This window comes from Drosophila innubila, chromosome X (assembly GCF_004354385.1).
Source record: "Drosophila innubila isolate TH190305 chromosome X, UK_Dinn_1.0, whole genome shotgun sequence".
NCBI lineage: Eukaryota > Metazoa > Arthropoda > Insecta > Diptera > Drosophilidae > Drosophila > Drosophila innubila.
This window is the reverse complement of record NC_047626.1, coordinates 968,172-994,142: the sequence shown is the minus strand read 5'-3', so window position 1 is coordinate 994,142 and position 25,971 is coordinate 968,172. Positions and strand designations below refer to the sequence as shown.

At 35.9% G+C, this 25,971-nt stretch overlaps 2 protein-coding genes across 5 annotated transcripts; one reads left to right on the top strand and one right to left on the bottom strand.

The window, feature by feature from the left end:
- Window positions 1-105: 105 nt before the first annotated feature.
- Window positions 106-6,133, bottom strand: LOC117793554 (integrator complex subunit 2). The gene is made up of 3 exons (XM_034633902.1): window positions 5,098-6,133; window positions 2,415-4,048; window positions 106-1,113 (listed from the first exon to the last, which is right to left on the bottom strand). Exons 1-3 carry the CDS (start codon window positions 6,046-6,048, stop codon window positions 255-257), a joined length of 3,444 nt encoding a protein of 1,147 aa, XP_034489793.1. The 5' UTR covers window positions 6,049-6,133; the 3' UTR covers window positions 106-254.
- Window positions 6,134-6,638: 505 nt separating this feature from the next.
- Window positions 6,639-25,552, top strand: LOC117793930 (spectrin beta chain). 4 transcript variants are annotated; one of them, XM_034634386.1, is made up of 11 exons: window positions 6,642-6,874; window positions 12,262-12,863; window positions 13,517-14,198; window positions 15,171-15,619; window positions 16,554-21,009; window positions 21,775-21,971; window positions 22,523-22,691; window positions 23,056-23,106; window positions 23,275-23,381; window positions 24,173-24,339; window positions 24,996-25,552. In XM_034634386.1, exons 2-11 carry the CDS (start codon window positions 12,402-12,404, stop codon window positions 25,180-25,182), a joined length of 6,927 nt encoding a protein of 2,308 aa, XP_034490277.1. In that variant the 5' UTR covers window positions 6,642-6,874; window positions 12,262-12,401; the 3' UTR covers window positions 25,183-25,552. The 4 variants fall into 4 exon arrangements, with proteins under 4 accessions (XP_034490280.1, XP_034490277.1, XP_034490279.1 ...); XM_034634387.1 differs by lacking the exon at window positions 6,642-6,874 and adding an exon at window positions 7,372-7,435; XM_034634388.1 differs by lacking the exon at window positions 23,056-23,106 and having other exon boundaries at window positions 6,643-6,874.
- The last annotated feature ends 419 nt before the right edge of the window (window positions 25,553-25,971 follow it).

Sequence of the window (25,971 nt, the reverse complement as noted above, 5' to 3'; positions counted from 1 at the left end):
TTTTTTTTATGTTCATGCATTTTAATGTCTTCTTCCAATGATTTTAATCATGGGATTTTATAAAAAGAAAGAAAAGAATAAAGAATACAAGTTTTTGAAAAATTATTTAATTTTTTATAACTGATATACTGGAGGTACAAAGTTAATTTAAACAGCTTACATAGTTATTAATATAAATCTTTGTGCTTAACATTAGTTGGGGAGAGGAGGGATACAGAGGTTTATAGAGAGGGGACTTATTTAGGGAGTTTTTATTAATAGAGTTCAGCCTTTTGCATGACGGCCTCGACGAGCACCTTAAAGGCATCCTCGATCATCGTGATGTGCAGTTGGGCATCCCGATATGAGCACAATTTGGCGCTCTCAGTTAGAGGCATCTGCATGGTGGTCACGCCCAGCGAAGATTGTGAGTGTAGACTGCGTCCGGTGTTCATCAGAATGTTGACACAATCATCGGCGAGTATGGGAAATGTTTCCACAAAGCGCACCATGGAGGGCAGCACATGTTTAAGGAATTTACACTTGGCGGAGGTGGTCAACAAAGAGAGTGTTGTCTGGATGACATTTAAACAGAATTTGGAGACACCTAAACTCTTGGGTATGGAATAGTTCAATACCAAATGCGATGTCAGTTCAATGGTAAAGATTTGTTTATCCATCTCGGTGACATTCAAGAATTCGTGCACGAAATCAATGCAAATATGCATCGATGGCACACTGGCCACAATCATGGGTATTACCGACTTGGGATATGTCTGAAAGTGCACCAATTTGGCCAACGATGGCTCCGTTATGAAGGCCTGATGCACATAGGTGCCAATAATACCCTGTATCTCTCGCAATTCCAGCATGGACACACGACTCTTGGCCTTGCTCTCCATAAACTCGAGCACCTCGAGTAGAATGTGTACGGCAGCGCTTTCCTGCGATGCTATCAACGTTGTCTTCAGCTCCTCCCGATCCGCATCCGTCTGCACCAATCCATTCTTGTCCAGCACCTGCTTCTGCTGCATGTGCACATTGAGGTACGTCTTGGAGGCGGCCAGACTTCCCTTCAGTATCCTCAGCATGATCACCAGCATGTACGGCGAACAGAACACCTCACGGGGACAACTGCAAGTCAAATATCCGTTAAATATTATTATTATTATTGCTCATTAATTTTTTAAAAAATGATTACTAAACTATAAATTAATTTTAAGTGTTTATTTTAATAAAAATAAAATAAAATAATGATTATAATTACAAACACCTCATGGCGTCAACTGCAAACCAAATATCCGAAAATTATTATTATTATTATTAAAATGCTCCTTAATTTTAAGAAAATTATTTCAAAATAGTTAATAAATTTTGAGATTTATATTTTCATAAAAAATAATAAAATGATAATTATAATAATGAACACCTCACGGGGACAACTGCAAATATCCATACCAATTATTATAATTATATAATTTTATAAAAATAATAAGATTTTATAAATTTAAAGTGATTTTTTTATGATAAGAAAAACTAAAAAAAACTGCAAGCCAAATATTCGTTATAAATTATTATTTCCAATTAATTTTTAGAAAAACATTATGTTACAAATAAAATAAATAAAAATAAAGTAAATAAGATCAGAGATATATTTTCATAAAAAAAAAATATATAAAATATCCAAAAAAAAAAAAAAAACCATTAGCTTTAAAAAATTAATTAACTTCTTTTAGGCATCCTCAAAATCTTATTGATCCATTGAAGATATCTCAAAGATTTCATTGATCTCTTTAAGATCTCTTCATAGTGTCGATATTTCCAAGAGATCTCTTTTATATATTAATCATTTTCTCAAGATCTCATTATTTTTTTTTTTTTAATCATATCTTTAAAATCTCATTAATTTTATTTAAGATATTCATATAATCGCATTGATCCTTTAAAGATATCTCTAAGATTTCATTGATCTCTTCATAGTGTTGATCTTTTCAAGAGATCTCTTTCATGTTTTATTGATCTTTCCAAAATCTCATTCATTTCTTTAAGATATCTTTAAAATGTAATTATTTTCTTTGAGATATCTTTAAGATTTCATTGATCTCTTTAAGATCTCTTAATAGTGTTGATCTTTTCAAGAGATCTCTTTCATATATATAATTTCTTTATGATATCTTTAAAATCTCATTATTTTCTTTGAGATATCCTTAAAATAATATGGATCCTTTAAAGATATCTCAAGGATTTCATTGATCTCTTTAAGATCTCTTCATAATGTTGATCTTTTCACGAGATCTCTTTCATATATTATTGATCTTTCCAAGATTTCTTTAAGCTATCTTAAAAACCTCGTTGATCTTTTAAAAATGTTTCAATATTTCATTGATCACTTCAAGATAAACGATCGCATCGATCTCAAATGTGGTGCTACTTACGCCAGGACATCCATGGGCTCCAGCAGACTCTCGTTGGCAAAGGTGCGTCGATTCAAGGACTCCGAGCTGTTGGTGATCGCCCGCAAGGACATGATCCAGAAGGTGGTGGGCAGCACCGCATTGAGACGCAGCCAGAGATCATTGTACAAGTCCTTGACAAACCGCGGCACATCCTTGTCAAAGACCTGAGCCAAGTGTTTGACCAATTGTGGCGCATACGGAGCCAAAGATTCCGGTGGCAATTGCAGCAGATGCTTGAAGACCCTTATGGCCAGATGTGGCTTTACTTTCACCATGTCCAGGGCGCGACTTAATAGCGCCGGCTGCAGCTCATAATTGCTGGATGAACTGAGACAGGAGCTAACCAAATAATGCTCCTCCAGCCAATCATCGACCATACTGAGATGCGGATAGTTCGAGATAATCAAACGCAACAACGGATGAAATAATGACAGATAATCACTATGATATTGATGGGCTTTTTGCACCAGATATTTGAGTGGTAAACCGCTCAGGAAATTATGCGTATACTCCTTCTGTTTGCGTCCACCCAAAGCACTCAGATTCATCAATCTCGTATCCTCGTACAGCATCAGATAGTAGATCATGAGGAGTTGAGCTGTCAGCGGACAACTGACCTCCACTTGGCACTGTGTTTCATCCAATTGGGACGGCTGCACCTGCTCCGCAAAGAAGGTCAAGGGTGATGTGCGAAATACATGCAAGATTTCCGCTTCTGTAAACGGACGATGCATATGATCAATGCTGATTTTACCCGTGGGATTGGGTATGATTAAGGTATTAACAAAGACCTCGACCAGAGCCGGCATGACCGGATGTACGGGTCGAACCGAGCTGCAGATTTGCTTAAATATCCACGATTTAATGGGCACTTTGTGCTTGAGAAAGGTGCGTGATTTGAGCAGCTGATGGATGCAGTGCACCGGCAAATAGCCCGGAATGGTGCCATTCAAATGTGGTGTAACTGGTACCCTCACCGCATGCAATGCCACCACTTGCTCCGTGAAGAGATCTTGGGTAAACAACTGTTTAATGCGATTTGTGGAGTTCGGACGTATGGGTATCTTCATGGCCAACGTAGAACAGACCATTTCCGAGATGGCTGTAATCTGATTACTATGAAAATGTATAGCCAGCAGCAGCAGCATCTCTCCCAGAGAGCTACTCGTGCCGGAACGCTTGCAGAAGAAGGCATCCTCACGGATTAGCCACTGCAGCCACTCCACCGCCTTGTTCTCCAGCGGAATTGTGGAAACCAGCGAGGGACAAGCTATCAGCATGCACAAAGCCAAGGTGACAAATCTCACACCCGATGCGGTGGCCTGTGGACAGCTGGTAACCAACTGGGACAAGGCATTTATCTCATCATCATTGAATTTCAGTCCTCCAATGCCGCGCAGTGCACAGTAGAGTCGAAGTAAGACCGCTCCCTGTAGATTAAAGTCCTTCATCTCGGCCGCATTGCTGCTAATCTTCACAATCTTCTGCAGCAACTCGACACGCACCAGATTCAGTGCATCTCCCTTCCGCTTCTGACTCGTCCGGATGTAGAGCGCGAACCAGGAGCGCAGATTCTGATCGTTGCCCAGCAGCAAACCAGTCAAAAAGGCAATCTACACACGGAGATATCAATTGGTAAATCATAATTAATAAAAAGCTCAATTAATAAATAGTGTTTGAGCAGTAACAAAAAAGAAAGAACAATCAATTCACAACTATAGATATAATACTTGAGAACTTATAGACAAATTACTATTTATAAACAAAATAATTATCCTTTTTTTTTTATCAATAATGCCTGAGCAGTAACAACTTAGAAAGAGCAACAAATTAATAAATATAGGCAAAATAGGCAACAATATATAGAAATAAATTAATAAATATACATACAATAAATAATAAAAATATTATAAGAAAAAAAAATTTTTTTTGTCACTTGATTTCGAATCCGATGCTAAGGGTCCCCCCTTTGAAATTTTGAAAATTAAAAATTTTAAATCCCAAATTTTCGCTTTTAATCAACTCCTTATATCGAAATAAGTATAAAACAACACTTTAAACTTGATTCTGAGACATTTCATTTTCTTGTAAAAAATCATGTGAAATTGAACAAAAATTTTGACTTGTAAAGTTGCTAGATCCATAGTCCAACCAACTTCGAACTCTCATAACTTTGTCAAAACTGAACCGATTTTCGAATGGAATGTCATTTTGATTATGGTTTGGCCTCTAAATTCATTCTGCATTCAAATTTAATTAATTATGTATAAAAAATTATTTTTCTCTAAATCTTGGGTTCGATGCTAAGTGTCTTTGATATTTTGAAAATTTTAAATCTCCATTTTTCACTTTTATTCAACTCTTTATATCGCAATTAGTATAAAACAACATTAAAAAACTGATCTCGAGACATTTCATTTTCTTGTAAAAAATCATGTGAAATTTAACAAAAATTTTGACTTGTAAAGTATCTAGGTCAAAGGTCTAACCAACTTCAAATTGACATAACTTTGTCAAAACTGAATCGATTTTTGAACAGAATGTCATTATGATCATGGTTTGGCCTCTAAATTCAATCTGCATTTAAATATTGTTACCAAAATTGAATATACTCCTTGTGTATGTCAATTACAGGGTGTTTAAGAGAGTGAGAGAGACTTACCAGATCATCGGGATGTTTGAGTGCCAGTTTGAGCATAAAGGAGGGAACCTTCATCATGTCCACACACATGGATCGATTGGCCAACGCCTGGGAGGGATTCATCTCGCTGAGGGACATGAGGAGCAGCAGACGCTGTTTCCCATCCACAGCATCCTCATCACAATTGGCAATGACATGGGAGACAACATCCCGATAGCAATCCGGGAAATTGGCCACCAAAGCACAAACAATGCGATGTCCATTGGGCACCTGAACCAAAGCATCTGTCAACTCTAGTATGTTAAGCAGGGATGGCAACTCTGCCAGAGCAATGCATAAGATGTCCACCACCTCCTCCAAATAGATGCCATCATCCAGAATCTCCGAGTGAGCGGGTGAAACAGTTGGCGTGGGTTTAGACCCGGAGCCAGAGCCGGAGGCGGAGGAATCTGCGGCAGAGTTGCCGGAGCTATTCGCCGTAGTCAGCTGCTGTTGCAGATTGAAAATCTCGGAGAGCACAACACGCACTTTACGGGCAACATCTGCACGCTCGAAACCCAACGCAATGCCGGACTGCAAGCCGTATTCCGGCTGCGCTTGTTGTTGTTGTTGTGAGCTGGAGCCGGAACCGGCATTGGAACCGCCGGCATTTGTGGCCGCATCAAAAAAGGCGGCATTCTTTTGACGCGTCTGCAGTTCCTTTTTAAGATCATTCTCCAGCTCATGGTAATTCACCTGCAAATATGAAACAATGCTATTGACCACCTCAATGCCAATGAGCACGGCCAGAATCTGTTTGCGTGATTCCATTGAGGTTTCCGTGTTGTCCAGCGGCGATAACAGACTCATCCGCACCAGGGATGGCAACACCGGCCGTATCTCCTGCTCCGGATAGCCAGCCAGGGATGTGATATCCAGCGTCTGCATTGCGGCAAAAACGCGCGCTGTTACATCGTACATTTTCACCGGCATCGCAGCTGTCTGTTGTCACCTGTCGCCAAATATTAGCTATTTGTTTTGTTTGCTACTATATTCTATTTTGGACCAGCAATAAACTCCGCATTGTGATGTGATGCACGGTCACTGTTGCCAGCTTAGCTATTTTATAGCTAGATCTGGCTATTTTCAGAATTCGTTTGCTAGAAAAATTTTTATTAGCCGGAAATCGGGCTATTTTAAACAAATAATCAGCTAAGTTTTACTATTAATATTTTTGGTAAAAAACTGTGCAACAAAACATATATATATGGTTTTTAGACAGAAACAACTATTGTTCCCCCTAAAAACCTGCCAGCACTGGTGAGGAAGACTGCCACCTGGTCCAAAGGCTGCCACCCTGCAGAATATACCGATCTGGTTTGATTTTTTGTACTTAAAAAAACAAGTACATTTCCGAAATTGGGTGTTTTTCATTTATGTACTTAATTTCGGATTTTTTATATTTTTTTCTAGAATTTTTTAAAATTTTTGCATAATATTTTTAAGAAGTTTTTTGATTTTTCGGCATTTTAGATAAACTGAAAATGAGCTGCAGTACTGCCAACTTGTTTTTTGGTAGCGACAATGACTATTAAAGCAAGTTGGCAGCACTGACACTACGAATACATACATTTTCCATTCGGATTCTCACAGCAGTCACTTTTTTTTTTACTCGCAAGTGAAGTTCGACCGCAAAGAATAAATGTGAATTAAAGATACAAAAAAAAAACTAACGTGAAGCGAATACAAATGGTGAACTGTATGTTTTTATGAATCAATTAAAGAAATTTCGAACAGCAACGTTTGCAGAGTAGTATAGGTAAGTGAAAGTGCAGCAAAGTGTAAAAATGGAAAAACAGGCGGCAAAAGGAAAAACGGAAAAAAATACACATAGACCAACGCCCAAAGTGCTCAATAAAAAAAGCAAAAAAAAAGTATCTCAATATCGAAATGTGGGACAGTTATTAAATAACAAAATAATCAAGTTATATATACTATATATATATATACTCTAAATATATATGCACATACATACATACATCATACATATGCACATACATATATACATACATAATAAAAACATCATCGATTAAAATTGCCTCCACCCCCCTCCCACCACGACTATCGCCGTCGACGTCGCTGTCGCTGTTAGCGGCAGAGTCAGCACAGTACGTTTCGTTCCGTTTCGTTCCGTTCGCTCTGCTGGCGTTTGATGACATCATTCGGTGTTTTCAGTTCGTTGAGTATGCGTGTGTGTGTGTGAGTTGTGAGAGAGTTGAATTAAAGTGAGAGAGAGAGAGCGAGCGAGTGTAACAGTGGTGTATGTGCTTTTATTACGCCTATGCCGTTACTGGGCTGCGGATGACTAAATAGAGCACAAGTATAAGATATAATATATATATACATATATATACAAAACACAAAAGTTTAAAATTCTATTCCTTTTTTTTTTTGCAACAAATTGTGAAAAAACGAAAATTTGTAATCAAAACAAAAAGTGACACACTGTGCGTGAAAAATTCAATGGGAAATTAAAGACAGTGACTTCAAAAAGTGCATGGACATAAACTAAAATTGCCAAAAAATTATATATATTTATAATTTATTATAATATAATATTATATTATGCTGAAAATAAAAAGCAATTTATTTTTTTATTTAAAAAAATTTGTAATGTTCAAATACTTTTTTGAGTAACTGTTTAGAAATTGAGTAACATTTACTTTAGATTTGAGAGAGTGCGATAAAAGACAATATTTAATCGACAGATATACATAACATACATACATATGTACATATGTTTTTTTTTTAATTGTATCTTTTACTCGCTAGCAACGCTTGCCTTCTCTGTCGCACTTGATATGTTACTTCATTCACACGAAATGCACTTTGAAATACAGTTACGTGCACACACACACACTCATACATGTATGTAAAAATAGGAAATCCTTCCAAGAGGTCACGAGTTGAATTGAAGTTGTTTATCGATAAATGTGGAAAGGGGAATGGGTGGAAAAGAAACTCTAACAGTGTGTGTTTGTGCTGCACTTGTCCGTATTTGAATTATACGTGTGTGTGTGTGTGTACTTTGGGGCCCACCTTGTTTATTAGTTTATTAGTGCCGCCGACAAAAAAATATAAAAAAAAAACAATAAAGTGAAGAAGAATAGCAGCAAAAAAAACATGACAAATTAACGAACATAACTCAAATTGTACAGTTGTAAGGTAATAAGCACGTACATACATACATACATACGCATGTGCGTGACTGTGTGTGTGTCAAGTGTGCTTGTACAGTGGCTCAAAGCTTATTCGAACCACTACGCTCACATATAAGAAATTTAAAAAATGTAAATTAACTTATTCTTTATTAATTCTATAATTAATATATTATAAATATTTATGAATTTATTTATTTAACCTCCACTGAAAACAGTCCACAGAAATAAAAATAATTTTTAGTTTAATAATACAATCAAAACATATGACAATTTTATTTTTTTAACTACTTAAAGATTAATATAATTTATTTAACGTCTAATACAATTATTAAAAAAATAAACAGTTAATTGATCATATAATCAATTATACATCAAAAAAGCTTATTAGAGAATTATTTGCATATTTAATACAAAGTGAAAAAAATAATAAATTAGAGTATAAGTACCATTAAAAAATAAGACTTGTAATAATAACAATTTATAATCATATAATCAATTTGAATTCATAACTGGATAAATACAAAATTGAAGTTTAAGTCACCTTGTAACTGAAAAGCAGTTTTGTTATTCTTTTTTGTTACTTGAGACAATTATTTTCTTATTATTATTAATATATATGTATATCTCTTTTTTTATTAAGCCTTACAAAAAAGGCGATAGCTAAAAATGAAGTGGGTCAAATAAGCTGTTAACCACTATGCAATGCACTCGTGTGTGTGTGTGTCGAGTGTGCTTATATGTATGTGTGTATCTGTGTGAGTTGTTTGGAGAAGACTCAAAGTTATTTGAGCGATTGTTTGTTAAAACAAAAACAGAAAAACAATTGAATTACTTTAGCGTTGATCCAAAACTGGTTTTCCACATATGTAAAATGCATATACAAAACCTCAATGTAAAGCAAATGCCATAAAAAAATGTGTTTTTCTCTATGGAGTTTTTCATTGAGTTAGTTTGTTCAAATTACAGTATGTGCAGTTAGTGTTTGAACAATTCCTACACGTCACAAAATGTTTTTTCTTAGTATTGTTTTTAATTTTATTTTTCTTGTATTTTTTTTTTTTTTTGAAGAAATCGAAAATAAGGAAGAACTATAGGAATCATAAATTGGGAATTTCAATCAAGAAAAATTTATATCTATATAATATAATATATCTGGAAGACAAAAATTAGGAAAGGACAAAATTAACAATAATGTTATTAGAAAATAAAATGAATTCTTAAACAATATTTATAAGTAGAACCAATTGATTTTGTGGTAAATAGTTTAACAAATTGTTATGTACTTTCACAACTTAATAAAAAAACCATTTTAAAGACAGCAATTAGAAAAGGTCCTAATTTTGGTCTTTTCAATTTTTTTATTTTGCCAATATTTGTTTGCCTATTTTTATTAACTAATAACATAATTTCTAATTTTAGTTTTATTATTTTTATTTTCAAATCAAATGCTTACACGTGCTTTTTTATCTTCCTAATTTATATTGCTTGTCAAATTAATTAGTTGACATACTGAACTTTGGTTGCTGCCCTCGGTTAATTGAACCGACTCTGACAATTGCACGTAAACTTTTGAGCCGCGCCTCGCTCTCGCTAATCAAATCAAATGTGATGAACTCACTTTTAACAGGATCTTACATACATATATATATTGTTGTATGTATGTGTGTATGACAACATGCAATCATAATTGCAAAAGTTGAGTTCAAAACCTACCCCATTTTTTGTTTGTTGTTGTCACACTGTGCGCTCTCTTCTCACTGCACAACGCTGTCGTCATGCTGCTCTCTCTCAGCTTTACGCTCTCTCAATGTATTTGCTACTCCACACGCACATACACTCTCTCTCTTCGGCATTGCGTGTTTGTTTGTTGTTGTTGCTCGCTCTCTGTTTTCGTTGTGTTCTCTCCCACTTAATCTCTCAGTTGTATTTATGTCGGCAAGTTTTAAGCTTCGTTTTCATTATAATCAGAATAATATTACGTAATAGATAATAGAGCTGCGTGTTTGTTTGTGTGTGTGTGTGTGTTTTCATATGTAAATAAAGCTGTGCGCTAATAAATACTATTGTTTTCTCTCTCTCTCTCTCTCATTCATTGTATGTGGCGAAAATTAGAACACAAATTAAATTCGCTTTCCTTTGCAAATTTCAAGTCTGATTTGTTATACAAAAAAAAGAGACAAAAAAAAAACAAAACATAATTGCATACAGTCGTGTTGAAAAGTATGTGTACAAGTAGCCGTAAAAGCGAATGACCTGCAGAGCATGGAATAAAGGTCAAAATACACTGTGTGTGTATATGACACATGCATATATGTATAACAGTGTGTATGACACATACATACAGTGGCTCTCGGCTTATTTGACCCATTCAGTTTTATTTAACTATGTTTTGTTGTTATAAATAAATATATATACATATATAAAATTAGTAATTAAAAACATATATAAAAAAATATAATTAAAAGCATAAATAAAAAAATTATAATTAAAAATATTTTACATAAATTTAAACATTTAAATAATATTGTTAAAGATAAATTCATTTTAAATTTCTAATATGTACATATGTGTAGTGGGTCAAATGAGCTGGGAGCCACTGTACATACAAATGTATAACAATGTGTATGACACATTTCGGTCATTCCGATAGTTTTTTTGTTGTTGTTTTCTTCTTCTTCTGCAGTGAAATTGAATTTCCTGCAATTTTAACATTCCCCCCTCCCCCCACTACCTGAAATTGTAATTGAAATGAGAATGGAGAATTGAGAATGGAGAATAGAGAATAGAGAATGGGGCGTGATGTAATCGCTGTTAACTATCAACCAAAAATAATAAACAGTCACATGTATGTGTGTGTATGTGTATATGTTTGTAATTACAGTGAGTGACAATTGTCAGCGCCCAGTTGACCCAGCCGCGACCTGTGAGCCACTCAATGTGACGCCATTGAGTAGGAGTGGGAAAGTAGAGAGCGAGCAAGAGAGAGAGGGAGAGACAATGATTGAAGGGGGAAAACTGAACACCACCCACTAAAAAAAAAAAACAGTGAATAGAGTGTTTAATTATTCGTTTCTTGTTTTTCTCAGTTCCGATTGAACATGAGTAGTGAATGGATTGAATGGATTATTCAAGTATTCGTTTTTTTTTTTTTTTTACGAATATCAAAAAATATTTCTCAGAATACGAATATTTAAGTATATAAATTAGAAAATAAGACTAGAAAGCATTAAAATTGGAAATGAAAGTTAGGAAATTATCAGGGGTGCCCTAGAAATCGAATCGAACCGAAAATCTCTCAAATCTCCATACATTTTTGAGATATTTTCGGTTGGTTTCGATTTTTGTTATGATAAAATAAAAATGAGGCAATAAGTTCAAGACCAAGCTAAGAAAAATAATTTTTGGGAGATGAAACTTAGGAAAAACTTTTGGGAAGACAAAAATTAGTAAAAGTCAATACAAAAAATATTTAATTAAAATGTCTTTTTTTAGTTTCATTTCCTTATGTATGATTCCTTTCTTTTTATTCCTTAAGTATAGACATCAAAACCTTGTTAATATATATTTTTCTTATTCTGATTGAAATGTAAATAAATTATTTATTAATATTTATGTTTTTGAAATCGAAATGAATTATCAAAAAATGAAATTTATGCATTGTAATCTACACAAAAATGTTTACTGAAAAGAGAGTGTAAATATGTAAAATAAAGTAAAGTTTTACAGAAAATCGATTGTTCTAAATTTTAAACAATTATCTAAATTTAGGTGTTGACTATTTAAATGAAAATAAACACGTTGAACTTAAACTATTTAAATAATAGAATTGAAAATAAAAGTGTATGCCGCGACTTGAATAATTTAAATAAATTTTCTAACGGCTTGGACTCCACAATGATCAGTCAGTGAGTCAGTCAGGACAAAGAGTTTTATATAAAGTGTAATTAATTTTAATTAATTATATTTTTTCTTCTTTCTTTTGCAGTTATTCTTTGAGATTTGTTTACGATTTGGGAATTTAGAAATAAAACATAAAATTGAATTCTTTGCGGTGAAAAATTAACAAATAAAGAAAATTGTGGACGACAATTTGGCCGAAGAAGAAGCAGAGGAGAAGAAGATAAAATGACGACGGACATTTCAATTGTTCGATGGGATCCGAGTCAGGGTCCTGGCAACGAATATATCGATGAATACGAATACGATGGTGGAAATTCGAGTTCCCGTCTCTTTGAGAGATCCCGCATCAAGGCATTGGCGGAGGAGCGCGAAAGTGTACAGAAGAAGACATTCACCAAATGGGTTAATTCGCATCTCTGTCGTGTCAACTGTCGCATCGCCGATCTCTATGTGGATATGCGGGATGGCAAGCATTTGATTAAGCTATTGGAGGTCCTATCCGGGGAACGTTTGCCCAAGCCCACCAAGGGCAAGATGCGCATCCATTGTCTGGAGAATGTGGACAAGGCATTGCAGTTCCTGCGGGAACAGCGCGTCCATCTCGAGAACATTGGATCCCACGATATTGTCGATGGCAACGCCTCCCTCAATCTCGGTCTAATCTGGACCATTATCTTGCGCTTCCAGGTAAGGAACACCTTCCCACAAATAATTATAAGCCCCTTAAAAACTCATAAGAACACTGAGAGAGAAAATGTGGCTCTTCAGAAGAATTTTTTTTAGATAGATAACTTAAATAAAATATGTTTTAACTGTTTTTTTTTTTTAATTCTCGTGTTTTAAAGTGATAAGCACCTCTCTCATAGAAAAATAATTTTAAATTTATTTTTTAGAATTTCTGTGTACTTTATTTTTGATGGTTATTAAAAATAAGTAATTTTGAAAATTTAATGAAAATAAAATGGCAATTTCGATTCGGCATACCTTTCTCTCAGTGTACTTTGTTAAATTTGATGTTAATTGAAAATTAATCATTTTAAAAATTAAATGCCTAGTCGTAGCTTTTTCTCAGTGTAAAGTTTGTTAAACTTGATGATAATTAAAAATTGATCAAATTTAAAATGTAATGCAAAATAAGATTACCATTTTGTTGACTTGTCGAGCCTTTTTCTCAGTGTAAAGCTTGTTTAATTCGATGATAATAGAAAATTGATCATTTTCAAAACTTAATGCCTAGTCGAAGCTTTTTCTCAGTGTAAAGTTTGTTAAGCTTGATGATTATTTTTTTACTGAAAATTGTAAATTTTGTTTTCTTTTGTTAATTGAAAATGCTGATATAGATCCAAGATATTACCATTGAGGAGGTGGACAACAAGGAGACAAAGTCGGCAAAGGATGCGTTGTTGTTGTGGTGCCAGATGAAGACAGCCGGTTATCACAATGTGAACGTGAGGAACTTTACGACCTCGTGGCGAGATGGACTCGCCTTCAATGCGATTATACACAAACACCGTCCAGATTTAGTGCAATTTGAGAAGCTATCGAAAACGAGTGCGATACACAATTTGAATAATGCCTTCGATGTGGCCGAGGATAAATTGGGATTGACCAAATTGCTGGATGCCGAAGATGTTTATGTGGAGCATCCCGATGAGAAATCGATCATCACATATGTCGTGACCTATTATCATTACTTTAGCAAACTGAAGCAGGAGACGGTCCAGGGAAAGCGTATTGGCAAAGTCGTTGGCATTGCCATGGAGAATGATAAAATGATTCATGATTATGAGCATTTTACCAGTGATCTTCTCAAATGGATCGAGACAACGATACAATCGCTGGGCGAACGGGAATTTGAGAATTCTCTGGCCGGTGTCCAAGGCCAATTGGCACAATTCTCCAATTATCGCACGATTGAGAAACCGCCCAAGTTTGTCGAGAAGGGAAATTTGGAGGTGCTGCTTTTTACACTGCAATCCAAGATGCGGGCAAACAACCAGAAACCCTATATACCAAAGGAAGGTAAGGTTTCCCCATGATCAAAATCTGATCGAAACTGAAAAACTACCTACATTTTACTTTTCAAATAAATCATTTTCAATATAGAAATAATTTTAAAGAAAAATTTAATGCACATGAAAAACAAACCAAAAAAGAAAAGAAAAAAAATTGAACAATCTGAAAAATCAATTTTTTTTTTTTTTTTTTTAATTTTTTTAAAATACATTTTAAATATTTCTATAATAAAAATTGACTATACATTCCAAAATAAGTTCGAAATAATGTACTTTTTCTTTTTGAAAAATCGTCAAGAAGTTTTCCGTGATCAAATCTGTAAAATTTTTTTTTTTTTAATTATTTTAATAAAATAATTTAAATATTTTTATAAAATAAAAAATTTTAAAATAAAAGTTGAAAGCGCATTAAAACTCAGAGCTTTCTGACTAGGACATTCAAAATTTTTATTTGACTAATTTTACAGATATATAAACAATTTTTTTCTCTTATTTGCGATCCCTAATGTTCTAAGATTCACCCGTAAAAATATTAATCAAACAGAAATCCCCAAATGTGTGTTAGTTAATTCAGATCTATCTATAGATTTATCAATCGATTTTTTTAGTTCTTTCAAATAAGTAAGAAAGATATTTAATAGAAGCCAATTTTAAATAAAATTTCAAAAATAAGAACTAAATTCCTTAAATAAAGCCATAACAAATAATTATAAGCTTTTTTTTTAGTACTTTGGATACACATTTAAAATAAAAATTCAAAAATAAGAAAAAGGGGACAATTTTAAACTTTTTTATTAAATTTTTCGGATTAAATTCAACTGAAATCTTAAAATATATAACTAAAGATCTATCGATTGTTTGTTTTTCTTGCAAATAAGTACATTTAAATATATTGATTAGATAAAATTAAAAAAAAATCGCACTAAAATCGTAAAAAAAAAAAATTAAAACAATCGTTAAATATTGGAACTATCTTTAGGTAAAATGATATCGGACATTAACAAGGCCTGGGAGCGTCTCGAGAAGGCGGAGCACGAACGTGAGCTGGCACTAAGGGAGGAACTGATCCGTCAGGAGAAACTGGAACAATTGGCGGCCCGTTTCGATCGCAAGGCATCGATGCGCGAAACATGGTTATCGGAGAATCAACGTCTTGTGAGCCAGGATAATTTTGGATTCGATTTGGCGGCCGTTGAGGCGGCGGCCAAGAAGCACGAGGCTATCGAAACCGATATATTTGCGTATGAGGAGCGTGTTCAGGCGGTTGTTGCCGTTTGCGATGAATTGGAATCGGAGCGTTATCACGATGTGAAGCGGATTCTGTTGCGCAAGGATAACGTGATGAGATTGTGGACTTATCTGCTCGAACTTTTGCGTGCACGTCGCATGCGATTGGAGATATCGTTGCAGCTGCAGCAGAACTTCCAGGTAATTACATATATCGATATATATAGATCGATAAACATTTATTTTTGCTTGCGATGCGGAATTCTTGTGCCATATCAATGCTGAGATCATATTGAAAAATATGAATTAAACATAATAGCCTTTATATATATATTTTTTTAATTATGAGCATCCCAAACTTTAAGTAAATATACAACTAATTTTTAGTTGGCCTTAAATATTTAATTTATTACTATTTCTTAAGTGAAAAGTTCAGTAAAAATTAATAGTTGTTATTCATATTATCAAAATAAGCTTGATATTAATAATATTAATAACATTTTGAGCATCCCTAACTTGAGGTAAAGATAAAACTAATTTAAAGTCTAGGTGCAACTATTGATTTAATTTTTTAAAATCATTTAATAAAATTGATATTCATAATATTAAAACATTTTTTAAATTTATAAATAAAAATATGAACACCCCTAGCTTGAAGTTAAAGATAAATAGAATAAATATCTAGGATATTGTGGTTGTTTCTTAAATCCAAAAACATGAACATCCCTAAATTGAAGTTAAAAATACAAAGAGTATTTAGAGTATTATAAATAGTTATTTTTTAAATCAAAAATATATAAATTTAAAATGATAATTTTTAAAATATCGATATATACAGACAATACAAAATATTTTGTATTTTATTTGTACTTAGCTTGAGGTGGAAAAAACGAATATCCAAGACAAAATTATCAACAAAAAATTAATTTTTCATCATATTATGCCAAATTATTATTAATGTTTATATTTTAAAAAATAACTTGAAGCTCAAATAACTAAAAGAATATCCACAATATTATAGTTATTTTTTAAATCAAAAATATATCAATTTAAAATGATAATTTTCGAAATATCAATGTAATAATTAGTTTTTTTTTTAAATAAACCTGAACACCCCAATTTTTGTGGTTTGCAGGAGATGCTGTACATTCTGGACAATATGGAGGAGATCAAGCAGCTGCTGATGACGGACGATTATGGCAAGCATCTGATGGGAGTGGAGGATCTGCTGCAGAAGCATTCCTTGGTGGAGGCGGACATCAATATTCTTGGGGAACGCGTCAAGGTAGTGGTGCAGAATTCCCAGAAATTCCTTAGCGATGATCCCGAGTCGTACAAGCCATGTGACCCGGAGATAATAGTGAGTCGGGTGCAGCAGCTGGAGGATGCCTATGCGGAGCTAGTGCGTCTGGCTGTGGAGCGCAGAAGTCGACTGGAGGAGAGTCGTAAGCTGTGGCAATTCTATTGGGACACCGCCGATGAGGAGAACTGGATCAAGGAGAAGGAACAAATTGTGTCCACCGATGAGATTGGACATGATTTGACCACCGTCAATCTATTGCTGTCCAAGCACAAGGCACTGGAATCCGAAATCACCTCACATGATCCGCAATTGCAAAATGTGGCTAAAGTGGGAGCTGAACTGATAACCGAGGGACATTTTGGTGCCGAACGCATCAAGGATCGCCTTAAAGAAATCCTTACCAAGTGGGATCATTTGCTGGACTTGACCAAATATCGTCGGCAACGTTTGGAAAATGCCGTCGAATATTTCCAACTCTTTGCGGATGCGGATGATGTGGATAATTGGATGTTGGACACGTTGCGCATTGTTTCCAGCGAGGATGTGGGTCGGGATGAGGCCAATGTGCAATCTTTGTTGAAGAAACACAAAGATGTTGCCGATGAGCTAAAGAATTATGCCGAAGTTATTGATTTGCTGCATAAACAGGCGGAGAATCTAAAGCTTAATCCTCCAGAGCAATCGCAGGTGGAACAGAGACTGGCGGCAATTGATGCCAGATACAAGGAACTTACGGAATTGTCGAAACTGCGTAAACAACGTTTGCTGGACGCATTGAGCCTCTATAAATTAATGTCCGAGGCGGATGGCGTGGAGCAATGGATCAAGGAGAAGACCAAAATGTTGGACACAATGCTGCCAGGCAAGGATATTGAAGATGTGGAGATAATGAAGCATCGCTTCGAAGGATTCGACAAGGAAATGAATGCAAATGCCAGTCGAGTGGCTGTGGTGAATCAATTGGCCCGGCAATTGCTCCATGTTGAGCATCCCAACTCTGATGAAATCCTGGAGCGACAGAATCACTTGAATCAGGAGTGGAGCACGTTGAGGGAGAAGGCAGAGGCCAAAATGGATGATTTGAAGTCGGCACATGGTGTGCAGACATTCTACATTGAATGCCGAGAGACAATATCCTGGATCGAGGATAAGAAACGTATTCTAACCGAAACGGATAGTCTGGAAATGGACTTGACGGGTGTGATGACACTACAGCGACGTCTCAGTGGCATGGATCGTGATCTGGCCGCCATACAGGCGAAATTATCGAGTCTAGAAAGCGAAGCGGACAATATTGAAGGCGATCATCCGGAGGAGGCGCAATTGATCCGCGAGAGAATCGCACAAATTAATTTAATCTGGGAGCAATTGACACAAATGTTGAAGGAACGCGACTCGAAACTGGAGGAAGCTGGTGATGTGCATCGTTTCCTGCGTGATCTTGATCATTTCCAGACCTGGCTGACCAAAACCCAAACGGATGTGGCCTCGGAGGATACGCCCACCTCCTTGCCGGAAGCAGAGAAGCTGCTCAATCAACATCAATCCATACGCGAGGAAATTGACAATTATACCGAGGATTACAAGGTGATGATGGAGTATGGAGAGCGTTTGACTTCAGAGGGTTCCACCACGGATGATCCGCAGTATATGTTCCTACGGGAACGTTTGAATGCCTTGAAGGATGGCTGGGAGGAGCTGCATCAAATGTGGGAGAATCGTCAGGTATTATTATCCCAAAGTCTCGATCAGCAGCTGTTCAATCGCGATGCCAGACAAACGGAGGTATTGCTCAGTCAACAGGAGCATTTCCTGAGCAAGGATGATACGCCCGTTAATCTGGAGCAGGCCGAGAATCAATTGAAGCGTCATGAAGCCTTCCTCACGACCATGGAGGCCAATGATGATAAGATCAATACACTACTACAAGTGGCAGATACTCTCGTAGAAAAGGAACACTTTGATGCGGAGAAAATAGGCAAAAGAGCGGAGAATATCACCGGTAGACGTGATGACAATCGTCAGCGTGCCTTGGATCAGCATGAGAAGTTGAAGAATCAAGTGAAGCTGCATGAATTCCTCCAAGATCTGGAGGAACTCAATGAATGGGTGCAGGAGAAGTATGTTACCTCACAGGATGAGAGCTATCGCAGCGCCAAGACCATACACTCCAAATGGACACGTCATCAGGCCTTTGAAGCGGAAATCGCTGCCAATAAAGAGCGGCTCTATGAGGCCGAAAAGTCCGCACAAGAATTGTCGAAAGAAAAGCCCGAGTTTAAGGACGTTATCGAGCCCAAACTGAAAGAACTCGCCAAGCAATTTGACGATCTGGAATTGCATACGAAAGAGAAGGGCGCCTTATTATTTGATGCTAATCGTGAGGTTTTAGTGCAACAAACCTGCGATGATATTGACTCATATATCACCGATCTGGAGAAACAGATTGTTAGTGGTGACACTGCCAATGATTTGACCTCGGTCAATATCTTAATGCAAAAACAACAGGTTATCCAAACCCAAATGGCTGTCAAGGCCCGTCAAGTGGAGGAGATTGACAAACAAACGGAGTATTTGCAAAAAACCATACCAGAAGAACAAATCGAACCCATTGTGGTTAAGAAAACGGCGGTACTCGAAAGATTCGAGAAGATTAAGGCCCCTTTGATGGAGCGACAAAAGCAGCTGGAGAAGAAGAAGGAAGCCTTCCAGTTCTGTCGCGATGTCGAGGATGAGAAATTGTGGATTGAGGAAAAGCTGCCGGTGGCTAATTCCAAAGATTACGGCAATTCGCTATTCAATGTGCATGTTTTGAAGAAAAAGAATCAATCGTTGGCCACAGAAATCGATAATCATGAGCCGCGGATCAATGCTATATGTAATAATGGCCGCAAATTGATTGATGAGGGACATGAGGATGCACAGAAATTCGAGATATTGATTAGAGATTTGACACAAAAGTGGCAGGAGTTGAAGGATGCCATCGATAATCGTAAACAGCAATTATTGGAATCGGAGAAGGTGCAACAATATTTCTTTGATGCCCAGGAAGCCGAATCCTGGATGAGTGAACAGGAGCTGTATATGATGGTTGAGGATCGTGGCAAGGATGAGATCAGTGCACAGAATCTAATGAAGAAACACGAGAATCTGGAGCAATCCGTTGAGGATTATGCGAATACCATACGGCAGCTGGGCGAGATTGCTCGGCAATTTAGCTCGGATGATGTGAGCAGTGGCGATGCGGTGGCCGTTAAGCAATCCCAGCTGGATAAATTGTATGCCGGCTTAAAGGATTTGGCGGGCGAGAGACGAGCACGTCTCAACGAGGCACTCCAGCTGTTCATGTTGAGCCGTGAAGTGGATGATTTGGAGCAATGGATAACAGATCGTGAAGTGGTAGCCGGCTCTCAGGAGCTGGGACAGGACTATGATCATGTAACCTTATTGTCCGAGCGCTTCAATGAATTCGCTCGGGATACCGAAGCAGTCGGTGGTGAACGGGTGGCCAAGGTCAATGGCATTGCCGATAATCTGATACAAGCCGGACACTCGGATTCCGCGACCATTGCGGAATGGAAGGATAATTTGAATGAATCGTGGCAGGATCTGTTAGAGTTGATTGAGACACGCACACAAATGTTGGCCGCATCGCGGGAACTCCACAAATTCTTCCATGACTGCAAGGATGTCCTCGGACGCATCCTGGAGAAGCAACACGGTGTCTCCGATGAGTTGGGACGTGACGCCGGCTCCGTGTCAACGCTACAGCGTAAACATTACAATTTCCAACAGGACTTGACCACATTGTACTCGCAAGTTCAACAGATTCAGGAAGAATCGGCTAAATTGCAGGATGCCTATGCTGGGGATAAGGCCAAGGAGATTACCAATCGGGAGCAGGAAGTGCTGCATGCCTGGGAGAATCTACAAGCCATGTGCGATGCACGCAAACAGAAGCTGGCCGATACGGGCGATCTATTCCGTTTCTTCAATATGGTTAGGATACTCACCATTTGGATGGAGGATCTGGTCAGGCAAATGAATACATCGGAGAAACCACGCGATGTCTCCGGTGTTGAGCTGCTGATGAACAATCATCAGAGCTTGAAGGCCGAAATCGATACCAGGGAGGATAACTTTAGTGCGTGCATCTCGTTGGGCAAGGAATTGCTCACCCGGAATCATTATGCCTCCGCCGATATTAAGGATCGTCTCATGCAGCTAAGCAACAGTCGAAATGCTCTACTCCGACGCTGGGAGGAGCGTTGGGAGAATCTCCAACTAAGTAAGTAATGCGATTCTACACAAAATGAAGAGTTTCTTACGATATAAGAGTTTTACAATATGAAAAGAGTCTTTTATAGATTGGGAATATCAGAAAGAATTTTAAATATATTATATATTAGAGAATATCAAACGAACGGGTTTTTGTGAGAAGAAGAGTATTTGATAGAGTAAAAGCATCAGAAAGAATTCAGAATATAATATATCAGAGAATATCAGGCGTAATTTTAATCAGAACAAAGGGTTTTTTTTTTTTGAGAAGAAGCGTCTTTTATAGAGTAAGAACATCAGAAAGAATTTACAAAATAATATATCAGAGAATATTAGGCGTAATTTTAATCAGAAGAAAGAGTTTTTGTGAGAAGAAGCGTCTTTAATAGAGTAAGAACTTCAGAAAGAATTTAAAATATAATATATCAGAGAATGTCGGGCGTAATTTTAATCAGAGCAAAGGATTTTTGTGAAAAGAAGCGTCTTTTATAGAGTAAGAACATTAGAAAGAATTTGGAATTGAAAGAAAGGAGAACATAAAAAAAGTTTGGGAGAGAATTCAATGTAAAATAAAAGAATGGAAAGAAGAAAATATAATTATATATGAAAAAAAGGATCAAAGAAAATTTAATGACATAAAGAAATCAGTTGAAAAATGAAGATTTTCTATAGTACTGTTAAGACTGTTCAAACCACGTATTTTCATATGTTTATTAAAAGAATTCCTTAAATGGCCTAGCTTAATTTTCTCCCTTTTTTTAATTGCCTTTTGCAGTCTTGGAGGTCTATCAATTTGCCAGAGATGCTGCCGTTGCCGAGGCTTGGCTTATTGCCCAGGAGCCTTACCTGCTATCTTCCGAGCTGGGACACACCATCGATGAGGTGGAGAATCTGATCAAGAAGCACGAGGCATTCGAAAAGTCGGCGGCGGCACAGGAAGAGCGCTTCAGTGCCCTTGAGCGTTTGACAACAGTGAGTTATAAAATTATATTTTATTTATAAAATTACCAGTGCAATTATTCTATAGTATACATATATATATATACATATAAACATAGATTGGGATCTTCTTAAGAAAAGTGTACATTCCTTATATAAAATATAATCAGTCAGTGAGTGAATGAGGACAAACAGTTTTTATATATAGTATACAGATATGTGATTGCAGTTTTAGTTAGAAAAATGTGATCAGTCAGTGAAAGAATGAGGACAAAGAGTTTTTATATATAGTATAAATTTATGTGATTGCAGTCTTAATTAGAAAAATGTAATCAGTCAGTGAATGAATGAGGACAAAGAGTTTTTATATATAGTATAAAGATATGTGATTGCAGTCTTAATTAGAAAAATGTGATCAGTCAGTGAATGAATGAGGACAAAGAGTTTTAATAGTATATGGATATGTGATTACAGTCATCATATGAAAAATGTACATTCTTAGCATAAAATATGATTAGTCAGCGAATGAATGAGGACAAAGACTCTTACTACCTTCTACTACTACCTTCTTTATCTATCTTTAGTTTGAGCTTAAGGAGATGAAGAGGCGCCAGGAGATGGCCGAGGAGGCGGAGCGACAACGGATCAAGGAGGAGCTGGAGGCTAAGGCCGCATCCGAGGCGGCAGAGATGGCGAAACGTGAGGCGGAACGACGGGATGACGTGGATGTGGGCATTGCCCATGATGAATCAGGTAGAGAAAGCAACCAATATGAGATATATGTTAATTTGTTACCTTTTAATTTGAACCTCAACCTCTCACCTCATCACTTTACCTCCCCCATTTTAAAGCACGTAGAATTAATCTGAAAAGCGGTTAACCATTCCATTCCAACTATAAAAACTAACTCCAATCAAATCCAATAACAAAAAAAAACATAATATCGTATGTGTAAACCCCAAATTAAATCTCAACATTCCATCTCATTCACTCATGCTTACTAAAAAAAATCAAAAAAATAAATACAAATCGAAACGAAACGAAATGAATGGATTAATCCAACTAACACACACGTTAATAAAACGCAATCGATAACACTATCGATATCGATAAGCAGCCGCTGCAGACACGTCCGTTGATGTTGAGCGCGTTATCGAGGCACAAACAGGTATAATCTTAATCTTAATCTTAATCTCATCTTATGGATATGTATCGCTATGCTAACTATCTAATCTATCTAATCGAAACTATCTAACTGCTAGTTGTATCTTTTTGTATTTACATTTTTATATCGATTATTTTCGCCATAATAATTCGGCATGCTTTTCTTCGGTAGAACGTGGCGCAACACCTTCGGCTGGAGATGGTCAGGAGGGTTACGTGACACGAAAGCACGAATGGGAATCGGCCACCAAGAAGGCATCCAACAGATCTTGGGATAAGGTAATTACCCTCAACTATCAATTGTCGATAGCTCATACGAATTCCGAATTTTGAAGCAATTACATAAAAGAAGAAAAAAATCTAAGCATGAAATTTTAGGAAACCAAGATAAGGAAGAAGAATAATAATAGCATTTCTAATTTTGTTTTTTCTAAATTTTATTTCCAAAATAAATGCTTTTTAGTTAGGTTTTTTTAATTTTTATTTCCAAATTTTCGTACTCATTTATATTTTTCGACAATTATCATTTAACTTAATTTTAAATAGTGCTGTGAACTAAAAAAAAAAGTGTAGTTAAATTATTTAAAAATCGCTGTTTTATGTATTTTTATTATTGATTAAAAATAATCTATAAATAGCTAGAATTTCTACATGTTTTTCTATACGTTTCTCTATATTTTCCCAAGGACTTTGACAAACAATTCTAAGAATATCCAAATTAGTAAATAAAACTTGAAAGTAACAATTGGGCAATTTTCAAATATTATATAGAATTTCATATTAAAAAATAAAATTGGGAAAAGTCGAAAATAAAATAAAATGAGTTGAATCCATAATGTTTTCTTCTTTTGCAATTTAGGAATAGCCAAGTGCAACTTTAAAAATTAGTTGGAATTGCCACACGATAGTATTTTTGTATGAATTCCCAAATCAAGCACACTGAAAATACAAAGAAATAAATAAAAACACGCATTCTTTTAGTCAGCTTTTATTTATAGAATGCGTGAATATCGATGTACATCAAATAAATATATATTTGTGTGTGTTGTCTGTCTATCATTTATTTTTAGGTATATATGGCTGCACGAGTTGGACGCGTCTCGTTCTTCAAAGATCAGAAGGGTTATAAGAGTAATCCCGAATTGACCTTCCGCGGCGAACCGAGTTACGATCTGCAAGGCGCTGCCATTGAAATTGCCAGTGATTACACGAAGAAGAAGCATGTGCTGCGAGTCAAGTAAGTCTCTCTCACTCTCACTATCGCCCTCTGTCTCGATCTCTATCTCTCTCTTAATTGCTAACCAACTTCAAACTTCCATAACTCTGTCAAAAATAAACCGATTTTTAAACGGAATGTCATTTTGTTTATGGTTTGGCTTCTAAATTTATTCTGCATTCAAATTTAATTAATTTTGTAAAATAAATTATTTTTCGCAAAATCTTGGGTTTGATGCTAAGGGTCCCCCCTTTGAAATTTTGAAAATTTAAAATTTTAAATCTCAAGTTTTCACTTTCAATCAACTCCTTATGGCCTAATTAGTATAAAACAATACTTTAAAACTGATTCTGGGACCTTTCATTTTCATGTAAAAAATCATGTGAAATTGAACAAAAATTTTGACTTGTAAAGTTGCTAGATCCATAGTTCGACCAACTTCAACTCTTATAACTTTGTCAAAACTGAACCGATTTTCAATCGGAATGTCATTTTGAATAAAGCATTCATTCATTCGGTCATTTATTAATTCTGTATAAAAAATTATTTTGCTCTTAATCTGTGATTCGATTTTCAATGCTAAGGGTCCCTACTTATCAATATATCTCTCTCTTTCGCTCTATCGATATACTTTTGCCTATCGATAATTAATCGATACCTATTTTTTTTATTTACAGGCTTGCAAATGGCGCCGAGTTCTTGCTGCAGGCCCACGACGACACCGAGATGACCCAATGGGTGACCGCCCTGAAGGCCCAGAGCGATTCGGCAGCTGTCGCGGCGAGCCGATCGCAGACTTTGCCAGCGACTTCACAAAAGGACGAACCAAAGCGCAGATCGTTTTTTACTTTAAAGAAAAAGTAAATTGCAAACCATAAGAGCAGCTAATTCAAAAACAAAAATTGAACAGAAAAACAAAACAACAACAAAATACATATATATTTTTTTCATATATTTAATGCAAAACTTATTTCATAAAAAACAAAAGCAACAAAAAAAAGAAAGAAAATGACGAGAAGCAAAAAACAAGTAAAACATTATTATGCTTATCAAATTTGCACGATAAAATACTGCTATTATTGATTAAACGTATGTATCTTATTTATTTAAACAAATACAAAGTAATATAAATATAAAACAAAAACAAATACAAAAAACAAAAAAACAAATTGAGAAAAACTCGTGTATGCATTTCAATGTATTCGATAAATAAACGAATTATTCCTCTAAAGTACACACCGATTGTTATTTATTTATCGTTAATGGTATTCTTATTATTTAAGTCGTTTATTTACCGCAAATGAACTAGTTCTGGTTTATATACGGCAGCAAACTAAGCAAATAACCTATGGAGAAGCCATCCCAATCCAACTGATAGTGTCTCAGCTAACACCATGAGATTTGTACAGGGTATCACTGCGGACGGCAGTTCGCGTTAGTGACGAAAGCATCACGAAGGGTGCGAAAGGCGACTAACAATATATACAGCTAGATTGGAAAATCGAAAGGTAAAGTCTTAACTCACAAAATGGCTTACTAAAAGTTTTTCTAACCAACCTGAGTCATGAGATACGGGGGTGTAAGCGGGAGGGGAAAAATTTAAATGATTGCAGCTAATGGGGCTTTTATTTAAAATTTATAGATTAAACTGAA

Coding starts and splice junctions, on each gene's coding strand:
- LOC117793554 (XM_034633902.1), bottom strand. CDS start 6,048: ATGCCGGTGAAAATGTACGATGTAACAGCGCGCGTTTTTGCCGCAATG. Junction 4,049..5,097: donor TCAAACATCCCGATGATCTG/GTAAGTCTCTCT, acceptor CTCCGTGTGTAG/ATTGCCTTTTTGACTGGTTT. Junction 1,114..2,414: donor GAGCCCATGGATGTCCTGGC/GTAAGTAGCACC, acceptor TTTGACTTGCAG/TTGTCCCCGTGAGGTGTTCT.
- LOC117793930 (XM_034634386.1), top strand. CDS start 12,402: ATGACGACGGACATTTCAATTGTTCGATGGGATCCGAGTCAGGGTCCT. Junction 21,010..21,774: donor TTGGGAGAATCTCCAACTAA/GTAAGTAATGCG, acceptor TGCCTTTTGCAG/TCTTGGAGGTCTATCAATTT. Junction 22,692..23,055: donor CATTGCCCATGATGAATCAG/GTAGAGAAAGCA, acceptor ATCGATAAGCAG/CCGCTGCAGACACGTCCGTT.